At 51.5% G+C, this 12,199-nt stretch overlaps 1 protein-coding gene across 1 annotated transcript in view; it reads left to right on the top strand.

The window, feature by feature from the left end:
- FAM117A (family with sequence similarity 117 member A) overlaps positions 1-12,199 on the top strand; it is a 44,705-nt gene that overhangs the window by 18,945 nt on the left and 13,561 nt on the right. The window contains exon 2 of the mRNA XM_045985777.1: positions 7,715-7,884. Within this exon, the coding sequence (XP_045841733.1) occupies positions 7,715-7,884 (170 nt within the window). The remainder of the gene's footprint in view (positions 1-7,714; positions 7,885-12,199) is intronic.

The following is a 12,199-nucleotide window of genomic DNA, read 5'->3' on the forward strand; positions in this document are numbered from 1 at the left end:
TCGTGCCCGACCTCCGCTTCCTAGGCTGCCCTGCTCCTGCCTACTCCTCTTTTCCAAAGGAAGATCCGTGACGAAAATAAGCAGATGGCAGAAAAACACATATAATAGGATCTCATTTTATTAAAGAGACACACGTACATGTGTGCATGGGGAGAGACCAGGAAGGATGTGGACAGGCGGTGATCTCAGGGCCGGGGACAGGCCCAGTTTTTATTTTTCACTTCTTGCTCATCTGCATTTTCTTATTTCCTCCAGCATAGGTACAGCTTCTGGTACCGCGAGCTCTCTCTCTCTTAGAGGAGAGGTGGAAGGCTGGTGCTAATAATGCTTCAGAGCCCCCACAGCGGGGGAAAGTGACTCGTACCTCCTTTGTTAGACCAGCTAACTGTTGAGTTTGGGCCACGCGTATGACCTCATTGGCTGTCCTTCTTGGGTATTTTAGGTGGGGGAGAGTAGCCTCGTCTCATTTCCCAGGTTTCTGTTTCGCTTCAGAGGTGGTAATGGGAGTGACATCGCCCCCCAGCTGGGACCCTTTGGCCATCGGCAGCTGTTCTCCCTGTGAACTGCCAGACCTTCACGCCACGCTCTGTCTCTGGCTAAGCTGAGAAAGGCAGCCCCAGAAGCCTCACTTCCTGCCTCGTCTGCTGCCTTCCCCTGACCCCCTCGTGCCCTTCTTCTGAGTGCTGTCATCCTCCCCTCTGGGTTCCTGGGGCGGGGGTTTGCTGGCGTGGTCCGGCCTGAGCCAGGGACAGGAGGGAGGTGCAAAGTGGGTTTGCTGGTCCTTCTGAAGGGTTATTCGCTGGGGGGGCCCCCGGGGGTTTGTGTCTGGTAGCCTGGCCTCTAGGGATCGCAGCGGCGTCGAGCACTTCACCTTCGCTGGCAGCTTCTGGCGTTCCTCCTCTGGTGTCAGCAGTGGTTGTAGACGGGCTTGGTGTGGGCACTCAAAGTCCCGCCGGAGGAATCGGTTGGTCCCTGGTGGTGCGCCGGGCCCCTCTTGGCCGCTCTCGGTCCAGTGTCTGCTCTGCTTTTTGCTTTCTGCCCATGGACTCCTCCCCCAAAGCACAGACACCTGACCGATGGCTGTCTGCACTCAGAGCCCCTGTCCCCGCGGCCTTACGCATGCAGCAGTTGGGAAACAGAAGCGGGTGGCTCTGGAAGATAGCACCCAAGGCGTCTTATCTCCGGTGTGTGCTGTTTTGTTTTGTTTTTTCCATTTGCTGTTGCCCAAGAACCCCAGCATCCGCCGCTGCTCCGCTGCCTGGTGAAATGGCCTGGCCCCATGCCAGGGTGCTTCGCCAGGTGGTTGGGCTGTGGAGGCGGCTGCATGCGATGGGCCGATAAAACCCCACCGCGCCGTAAACAGGACACTCCACCCTCCCGCAGGCACCCAGCCGGGGCCCCCGCAGCCTGCTGCTTTGTCATGGCCTGGCACGATCTGGGCATCCCTGCTCAGACCGGGGAGCCGATGGTCCTCTTGCCACCCCCCCCCCGCCCCCGTTTCCCAAATCCGAGAGAGGGGTACTTTCCAGAAATGAAACCAGTTCAGCTTCCAACCACAAACAGCCGTTGTGACTTCTCAACGCTTCTTTGTTGACCATAATCACACAACGGTGGGGCAGAGCCCAGTCCCCAGATCTTTCTGGTATATTCCATGAGGGAGAAGCCCACGAGCTCCTGTTTGAACTACGCTCACTTGTGAGATTTCTTCGGGGACATTCCCCACAGAGCTAGGGCCCCCGTGGGCAGCACGGGCACACACAGGCAGCCTCTCCACCAGTTCCTCAAGGCAGTGTCCGTGCTGGGGTAGGCTGTCACTCCGTCCATGTGTCCCAAGGGACAGTATGGCTGGAACTCATTCTGTGCATCTTTTCTGGGCTGAATCCTTTTCTAGGTTCCTTTACCCGACTTTGTATCCTAAAGAATTGTGGAGGAGGGAGGGTTTAAGTGATGTTAACTAGTTCGACGTAAGGTTTCTAGTGAAGGCTTCAAGCAGCTTTGCCTCTCACCCTCTGTTCTTGAGAGCATCGCTAGGAAGTACTGTAGGCTGGGCATGAGCTCCCACTTGCCAGATGGGAGAGCAGGCTCGGGGAGGTTGGGTGGTGTTGGCTGCAATCCCATCAGGAGGAAGGTCAGAAGTGGATCCTTTCGGAGCCTTGGTCAGAAGTGGGTCCGTTGGGGCACCTGGGTGGCTCAGTGGGTTAAAGCCTCTGCCTTCGGCTCAGGTCGTGATCCCAGGGTCCTGGGATCAAGCCCCGCATCGGGCTCTCTGCTCAGTAGGGAGCCTGCTTCCTCCTCTCTCTCTGCCTACTTGTGATCTCTGTCTGTCCAATAAATAAATAAAATCTTTAAGAAGTGGGTCCCTCATATCTGACCTCTTGGGGACCACACTGCTCACACTCCACTGTCGCCCCTTGGAGGATGGCACAAGACTGGTCACCGTCTGATTCTAGCTTTGGTTTGTATTGTACTTGGGGGGAACTTGACACATGGGTTTAGCCCTTCATCGGTTTCAGCGCCCACATCAGCAGGTGCTCACCAAACCACTTAGGATGAGGTTTCTGAAGTAAGTGGTGAGTTTTCTTTCCTATCAAAATCGAATTTTTCAAAAAGTGCCCCCTCATTTTCTGGGCGTGAAGGAAACATGGCATTTTAACTCTCTTCAGAGGTGTCGGGACATGCCAAGAATTGGGGACTGGGGAGGGGAAGTGGGGACTTGCTGAGGTGTCTTGAGACAGAAGGTGATTCTGTCACCTTGTGACTGGTAGGAGCTATGCCAGTGGTAGGATGTGGTCACCCTAGAAATAAGGCTGAGGCCCAGCTGCCTCCTTGAAGGAGAAGAAACTGAGGCAAGACCTCCAGGTTTGACTTGGATGCAGTGAGGTCCTTGAAGGTCTGGCAGAGAGAAGGGCATCAGGGGTCACTGGTCCTGGATTGGGGTCCTCAGTTTCTCTCCATTTCTATCTCCCACCCCCATGTCGTTTTCTTCCCTTTTTTGTGTGTGTCTCTCTTTGTGTGTGTGTTGGGGGGGGGGGTGGGGGGGTTTGTTTTGTTTTGTTTTTTTGGTTTATGGAAGAGCAAGTCAGGACCCATGACCCCTTCAGAGTCTTTGTGAATCACTATGGTCAAAGGTAGCCAGAAAGCATGTAGAGTTGACCAGAGTGGGTGGTTGGATTCTCACTACATATTCTAGGATTCTGGATCCTCCCTTACCCCAGGGGTACTGTGAGTATGGTCCCATCTCTGATTGCCATCCTTGAGGTGGATTCCTACTGTAGCTCATGGGTAGGGTGGATTATGAGGGGCAGTGTGAACAGTTATCAAATGGGTGTGCTTTAAATTGTCCTTGAGACCCTGGGAGATCGTAGAATGCCAAGGTTTCAAAAACTTCAAAAAAAAAAAAAAAAAAAAAAGAAAAGCCCAACCAACCTGAAAAACAGAAATAATGCCTGCCATCAAAAGACTCCCTTCTCCAAAAAGGTGCTCTAAAGACAGTCCTTCCAGCAGGTGTCTAGGCAGGTGTCCCTTGCAACCTCAGAGAGTGTTTCTGATGCCGAAGGGCCAGGAGCCCGAATGGGGTGATTGAGGAGGAAGGAGACTTGGGTTTAGGTGTAGGACTGCCTCAGACCTCATGGGCTACCGAGTCCAGTCTGAGACTGGCCGGCTCTGGGCCTCGGTTCCCTTACAGTCCCCGCCCCCCCCCCCCCCGCCCCTTTTGGGGCTGATGGGAGAGTAAAGACCCAGAAAGGACTCTGCAGATGGGGTGAAATTTAAAAGTTCTCTGTAGATACCAGAGAGCCCTTATGGTCTCAGTAAAAGAAAAATCTCCAGGAGGCTTTGGCAGCAGTTTTTGGGGGAAGGCTGGGCAAGGCTGTTCCCAGAGATTCCCTCCTCACTGTTTTCCCCGCCTAGGAGTCCTGGCCCTCTTCCGCACAGTGATGAAGCAGCTGTCAGGATCACCACATTCTGGCCTTCATGCCAGCCTCTTCCTCATCTGCTTCCCACCTGCCTCTCTGTGGCTCTGTCATGTGATCCCGTAAACTCACTTTCTGGGGCGCCGCCCGCCTCATCCCTAGGCTCTCCTAGACTGTTTCGGAGGCCCATGGGGCAGTGGTGTTGTGTCTGACCAGTCTGTGTCAAAACCTCCCCCAAAATATCTGGATTGCCATCTTTTAATCTTAAACCTAGGATGGGAGAAAGAGTGGCTGACTGCAAATGGGCGACATGAAGTTGGGACTGGAACCCAGCATGCCAGTCACTGACTGACTGGGTGACAAGGCCCAGGGAGGAGAAGAGAGAGGCCAGGCCTTCCTGAGCCAGAGAAAGAGACAAGCAGCCCTGAGGGCTTTACTCGTGGGTGGGCGGGGGGGGGGTTGTTGAGCATGGATGCGCAAGGCAGACAGACTTCGAATCCCTGATCTAATTAGAGTAGATTCCCTTGTAGTAACATTGTTTTTTTTTTTTTTTTAATTTTATATGAAAACTTAGACATTTGCCAATCACCAGCCCTGTGTTCTCAGCACAGGGCTTTGTACCCGTGTGGGGTACAAAGATAAATTAGAGACAGTCCTTGGCCACAGGTTGTTTATTATCTAGGAGTTAAAACACCCATAATCCAAGAGAGAGGATTCTAGGTACTAAAAAGTACAAAGTGCTGGGGGAAATCAGAAAATTCTTCCAGGGAATCCAGCAGGTTTTGTGGAGGTGGAGACAATTAGGCTGGCCCGGACGCATGGGGCAGATACCAACTCTGGGCTCCTGTGCAAAATGTCAGAGGAGGGAAGGCACAGGGCATGGTGGGAAATGGTGCATTGTACAGCTTGTCCAGGACACAGAGACCATGAGGAGGAGTGAAATGTACAGGAAAGGTAAGTGGGACCAGGACATAAGGCCTTTGGCTACTGTCTTCGAAAATGAAAATGAACCTTTGAAGAGTTTTAACAGAAATGTTAAAGATCTTTTTTTTTAAAGATTTTATTTATTTATTTGACAGATAGAGATCACAAGTAGGCAGAGAGGCAGGCAGAGAGAGAGAGAGAGAGAGAGGAGGAAACAGGCTTCCCGCTGAGCAGAGAGCCCGATGCGGGGCTCAATCCCAGGACCCTGGGATCATGACCTGAGCCGAAGGCAGAGGCTTTAACCCACTGAGCCACCCAGGCGCCCATAAAGATCTTTTAAAAGAGCATCTTGCAGGCCAATATATACTATTTAGAAAAGTGTTTATGGTATAAGTTGAAAACATATTGCAAAGCAATATGTACAGCATGATCCCATTTTTTTTTTATTTTAAAGCACACGCACAGCAGTCCGGCGGACAAAGGTGTATCTCATAGTATTGCGGGGCTTATCTCTGGGTATTGAGAGTCGAGGTTTTTCTTTTTGTTTGTGTATTTCCTGACTTTTCTGCAGTTCACACTTACTACTATTACAGTGTGTCATTTTCTTCTGGTTTGTTGTTTTTTTTTTAAGATTTTATTTATTTATTTGACAGACGGAGATCACAAGTAGGCAGGGAGGCAGGCAGAGAGAGAGGAGGAAGCAGGCTCCCTGCTGAGCAGAGAGCCCGATGTGGGGCTTGATCCCAGAACCCTGGGCAGAGGCTTTAACCCACTGAGCTACCCAGTGCCCCATTTTCTTCTGTTTTAAATGAACACATATGATAGCTGAGGGAGAGGACTCAGAAATATGCCAGGAATTAAATAAAAACAGCCTGAAAGTTATCAAGGCAGTAACATTTGTGATGTCCAGATTGTGGGCAGGGAGACCCTTCAAATGCCCAATAAAATGGGAATGGCTAAGCAGGCAACTGTATACCAACCTAGTGGGATATAATGTAGTCATTGGAAATGGCAAATAAGTAGATTGTTGATATTGGAAGTGGGTATATGAAATGGGTAGAACAAAGCAGAACATAATGTATATTTCACGTTGATTTCAACTATGTCAAAATGTGTGTAAGTAGGTAAACAGATTTAGAGAATATACAGTGTGGTTAGCATTTCCTTCTCTATCATGGTAAATGCTTTACATAAATTTTACCATTTAACCATTTCCAGTTCGTTATTCAGTGGCATTAAGTACGTGCACGATACTGTGTAAACCTCCCCACCATCCATTTCCAGAACATTATCATGCCAAACAGAAACTCTGTGCCCACGAATACTCCCCATTCCCTTCACCCCTAAGTCCCTGGTAACCACTATTCTACTCTCTGTCCCTATGAGTTTGCCTTCTAGAAGTGGAATCATACAGTATTTGTCCTTTTGTGTCTGTCTGATTTCACTTAGTATAATGTTTTGAAGCTTTGTTGTATTGTAGAATGAGTCCGAATTTCATCCCCCCTTTGATGTATCCACCACAGTTGGTTTAGCCATTCACCCATTGATGGACATCGGGTTGCTTCCGCTTCTCGGTTGCCATGAATGGTGCTGCTCTAAACATGAGCGAGCAAGAGCCTGCTTTCAGTTCTTTTGTATGTTTACCTAAAAGCGCAGTCACTGGATCATATGGTAATTTTATGTCTAACTTTTTGAGGAACTGCCAACCGTTGGTGTGCTTTTAATATAAAGCTCTTCAAGTTGATTTATACCTACGATCCCCAGTTCCTTTTGCTCTGCTTAATGCACACACAAGTTATCAAGGGATTGCTACAGATGTGAAAACGTTTTGCTCTGTTGGAAGGAACGAGCCTTTACAGATCTTCAGATAGTAGAATGTTTTTTTAAAGATTTTTAAAAATACTCATTTGCGAAGAGATACAGAGACAGAAAGAGCTCAAGCAGGGGGAGAGGGAGAAGCAGACTCCCCGCTGAGCTGGGACCGCCCCCTGACGTGGGGCTTGATCCCAGGACCTGGAAATCATGACTGAGCCGAAGGCAGACAGACGCTTAACCATCTGAGCCCCCAGGCACCCCAAGATAGTATAATGTTCTGAATGTGGCCGTGGAAAGCAGGGTCAACCCAGATGATTGAAACTTAACAGATAATTCCAGAACCCTTACATTTATCAGCAGCCTCAGTTTTTACCATCTCCCAAAAAGCTTTAACCAAGGTAAAAATTAAATGGATGGATTTATAATCGCTTTATTTTTGTCCCATTTAGCCAGAAGAGGGGAGACAGAGGAGGGAACCAAAAGACTGATTTTCCTAAGCTAGATTCCTCCATCCCGGATGGTTGAAAGGAGTTCTATTGTTCTCTTTGTCTCAGTCACCTAGGTTCCCTGAGCTAACCAGTCATGAGGGAAGTGTGAAGAGTCCTTCAGTTAATTGGGTTGAATCTGTGCAGTCCTCAGGAGCCCTGCAGTGGGTGCTGGAGGGAGGCAGGGCAGAGGATAAAAGCTTGTTTGGGGGCCCCTTAGAGTTCCCTCGTTAATGATGGGAAATAGTCCTGCCCTTGGGAACTTAGTCCGAGACTTAGGAGTTCAGGGCTCCTGGTCCTTTAGGAGCAGGAAAAAGAAGACATGTATGAAATCACCCCTTGTCTGAAGTAAAATGATGTAGATTGTTTCCAGTGATAAAGACCAGCTGGTTAAGTCAGGAAAGCTCTGGCCAGACTGTATTTGCTTTTATAGGCCTCTTCAAATAATCTTTTAGGATGGAGGTGGATACAAGTAAAGACATGGCCGTCAGGTGAGGCTTTCCTAGGAGACAGAGGGTTGGTTACTCGTCTCCTTCCTCCATGCTGACGTCAAGGTGTGCGGGCTGTGCTCTCTTCCAGCCAGTGTCCCATGCTCCGTGGCCCCAGAAAAGTCAGTGTGTAGGCCTCAGCCGCCCCAGGTCCGGCGTACATTCTCCCTGGACACCATCCTCAGCTCCTACCTTCTGGGCCAGTGGCCACGAGATGCCGATGGGGCCTTCACCTGCTGTACCAATGACAAGGCCACCCAGGTAATGACGCGTTCTCCTAAGGGGACAGGGATGGGGGGTGGGGACTGGCTCAGGAGGCCTTTGGTCTACTTACCAACTCTCAGTCACTGACTTGATCTGTCCTGGGTTTTGGCTGTACGTCTTCACCATGTGGCCTCTCAGCATCTGATACTTACCAGCTCAGTTTTGTCTGTAAACCTACCCCATAAACGCTTGCATCCCACCTGGCTGGTGGAAGAGAGAAGTCAGTCTGGGTTTCCCCATCTGGCTTTGAGTATTTGTGTGTGGGTAAGCAAGAGTTGACTTTGGAATCTCTTCTAGGTTTTCAAAAATGAGATTTACCTTTCTAAAATTAAGCAGGCCAACATTCAACCGAGTTTGCGTTCCCCAGACAACTGGGAGAGGGGGCAGAAAGCGTGTTGAGCCAGGAAAGATCCCCCTGGAGCAGTAGGAGTGGAAAGCGCTCAGATCGTGAAGACTCCAGCCCTAGCCAGCAGCCCATTGGAGTCCAGTGGGACCGTTTGAGTCCTTTGGAGCCCAGGTCCTCTCTGTCAGTATTTTTCTTCCTGGTGGTCTTTTCAATAAGAATCCTGAACTTCGACGGAAACTCCACGGATCACCTGGCCCATTGGCCAGTTTTCGAATAAGATAGTGTTCCCCTGAGCAAGGGGTCATTTCCTATGTAAAATTATACAAAGATTTTTTTTTTTTTTTAAAGATTTATGTATTTGAGAGAGAGAGGGAGAGAGTGTACAAGCAGGGGTGGAGAGGGGCAGAGGGAGAGAAAGAATTCCAAGCAGACTCCCTGCTGAGCCCAGAGCCCAACTCAGGGCTGGATCTCACCACCCTAAGATCACGACCTGAGCCAGAATCAAGAGTTGGACTCTCAGCTAACTAACTGAGCCACCCAGGCACCCCATACAAAGATACTTCTTAATCTGATTCAGGACTTCACCATTCTTAGCAGTTGAGTCCAATCTTTTCCCTTTTGACACATAAACCCATTCCTCTTTGACTTCAGAACAAATGACTTGTTCTGAGGAAAGAGGAAACAGGGTGGGAAGCATGGGGCCTCAGAAGCAGGCCTGCAGCCTGGGGGGTCCTGGGCAAGTCAGCTCTTCCTTTGCAAGCCGGGAGTGTGTACCCGCTCGGCTTGCTCGCAGGTGGCGTGATGGCCAAGCGTGAAAGCGTTTCGTGCCCTCATGTCCCCCTGCCTCTTCTGTGCACATCCCGTTGGTCCCTTGCTTTTATTTATTTATTTTTTTTAGTAAGCTCCATTTTCAAAAGTTGCTAGTGAACGTCTGAATGCCCAGTACTGTTCTCGGCATGTTGGAATGGAGGATAAGGAAATGAGAACAAGATTTGGCCTCTGTGAGTCTGGATGCCAGTTCCGTGAAGGCCAGTGAGCAGACAGCCAAGGGATGAGATGGGGCCAAATGTTTGGCATGGTTTAGAGGAGAGAAATTCTCATGGGAATGCCCCACCTTGAACCAGAAAGAATTTGCCGTAGCTGAGATCAGTGGCCCTCTTTCGATCTACGGACAGAACGCGAAGGGAGGACACGCTCCAGTGGTGGACAGCAGGGGCCTGCCTCCTTGGAGCCCCAGGCACTGCTGTGCCCTGCATCCTTGGGAAAGGCTGAGTAAGGTGCCTTTTGCTTTGCCCTCCCAGGCCTGGAGTACACACTCCCTTCTCTTCAGAGAGGAGGGTTTAATTCAAAGAAGGTATCTAGTCAAGCAGGGCTTCCAGGAGGACAGGACCCGAGGCTCCTTCCAGGGTGCAAGCTCAAATGTGACGTCCCCCTTTGTCAGGTGAAGGCTTCCCACCTCTCCCTGTCCCTGTCACTTCCGGCCACCTACCTTCTAGGAGGCCTCTACCCCACTCCTTGGAGAGTGTTCTCTTTGTCAGCTCAAGGGAGGGTTGGCCTCAGATGTTCCCTGGCGGGATTTAGAGGCCTGGGCTCTAGGCTGTGTGTTTTTGCTCGGGCTCCAGCTGCAGGCCAGATCTTTTATATAACAAGTCTGGGCTTCTTGCCACGGCGAGACAGAGGTCAGCGATGCGCCTCCGTGGGTCTGGCAAGGCCAGGCTGTACAGCTTTCCTCTTTTCCCGGGATGGGCTCCAGCCCTCGAGGAACTCTTAGCAACCTGTCAATATTGTGGCCGGAGTCAAGATGCGGGAGAATTCTGATCAACGTAGGCATCCAAACCGAAGTATGCATCCTGCCCATCTTTCAGTCCTGGTCTTCTGGGAATTTTTGGCTTCTAGACTTGGGGCTCCAGTCACATTTTTGCTTGAGGCCCCCACTCTTCCCCAGCCTGGCACAGGCTACCTCCTTCAACACTGGCATTACACCGGGAAGCCCTGAGGCTTTCCTGCCCTCTCCCTAAGTGATTGGCGTTCCTTCTCTCTGCAGGTGAGCAGATCACCAGAACGGGCATATCCCCAGAACGGACTAGAGATGAGGGAGGGGTTTTATTGGGAAGCTACAAGGGAGCATGGACAAACGTAGAGGGAAAGTGGGGAGGCAGGATTTACCAAAGCCCTTGAAAGCTTTTATGTTGTTAAAAAAATATATAAATCGAGGCTGGCACCCTTCCCTTCTTCTTCTGAGCCCTACCCCTGCCTTTTTCCCCTTCTCTTCCAGACACACCAGTGTTAGGACTCCTGCTATGTCTGGCAGACAGGCCCTTGCTTCTGCCCTCCCATTTGCCCCCCGCCCGCCCACCCTAGAGCCAGCAGCTAGAGTGTGTGTGTTTGGAAACCATGTCAGCCCTGGTGTTCCCGGGGACATGCCTTGTAGTGAAGGCAGCAGCCATTGTTAGGCTGAATGTCCTAGAGGAAACAAGAATGCTCCCAGTTCCAAGCAAGTTTCTGACCTAGGCAGCAGACACAGAGCACCTGTCATTTGGATAGCCAAGCATGCTGCATTCTCAAATTTTTCTCGCAAGATGGTTACTCAGATTATTTGGGGCAGAGAGGGGGATGAGTCTTATTTGGTGGAATAGGGTGTTCTGTGAAGCTCTGCATGTTCTGAGCCCAGGAGAGCCACGGGAGAGAGCTGCCCAGGTCTCCCAGAGACAAGCTGGGTGAGCCCAAGGAAGAGCTTGGGTACGGCGGGAGCGGGGCACAGAGCAGCCAATCAGGGAGGACTGGCAAGGCTCCTGGATGGAGTCACCATCATCGGGAGGAGGTTCTTCGTGTGTTGGAGGACTTTCTCAGTTTTCTTCAGGACAGTTTTCTGAAGACGTTTTCCCCTCTCTGGACCACCATGTCCCCAGGTCAGCTGGTAAACCTAAGCTGGCCACCTAGTGCTCTGGGCTGGCCCGGCTTGTGGCTGGGCCAGGGCTGGGTGCCGTCTCCACCTCCCTTCTTGCCGTGCAAACCCTCGTGTCTCCATGCGCTCTTCTGCAGAGAGGAAGTGGTCTCCCCACAGCTGGAATGACTGTTTGAGCACAGTTCCCCCGCTGGTCTCATCCTGCAGACACACGGGACCCCGGGTTCCCGCTCTGCCCGGCCCCCCGTGCTGCTCATCCCAGCCCTGGGTGTGGGGCCTGGGCATGGTGCCTGGTTTCCAAACTGGCAAGCAAGACCAGTTGTTCAGCAGATGGCTTGACAGCAGCACAGAATATTTGAAAATGGGTCCGTGCTGGAAAATCCAAGGGTGCCATAGTCACTGGAGGGCCGAGGCCAGTGGCCTTGGCCGCCTCCAGCCGGAGTTCCTGGCCTGGGCCGGCGGACCACCCTCAGAGAGCCTTTTCCTGCCTGTGTTTCGCCAGAGTCCCCCAGGGGCTGAGTCCCTTCTGACTGTCATGTTCCGCACGTAGTCACTGAGCATCTGTACCAGGCCAGGCACCACGCTGTTCTTGGTCCCCGCACAGGTATGCAGAGCTGTGTTCCCAGGGCCTGCCGGGCTCTGCCAAGGTCCCTGGAGACCGCGCGGTGGGGACTCTTGCCTGGGAGTCCAGGTGGAAAGTGATTTGGGTTGGGGTAGGGAACCAGGTTCCAATTCGGAGGGTTTCGGCTCCCTCCCGCCCCTGCCTACTTGTTCTGTCAGGCTCTTCTTTGGAAAGCTGCCCTCCGTGCCCACCCCCAGTTAATCCTTCTGCATGTGGCCCTGGGAGCTCGGATGCTCAGGCAAGGCTTCCTGGCTTTGACCCCCATCCAGGCTGGCATGATCTGATCATTGTCCTGTATGGTTGGCTGATGTCGCTTATGGCTAGTACGTGGTCCTGCTTCTCTCTCAGCTGCTCCCCGTGGGCCAGGGTGTTAAAATAAATCTGTTCCAGTGCCTGAATCCCCTCGATGAACATGACGCTTTGGTCTGCTGAGCTCAAG

The sequence above is a fragment of the Meles meles genome, chromosome 18 (assembly GCF_922984935.1).
Source record: "Meles meles chromosome 18, mMelMel3.1 paternal haplotype, whole genome shotgun sequence".
NCBI lineage: Eukaryota > Metazoa > Chordata > Mammalia > Carnivora > Mustelidae > Meles > Meles meles.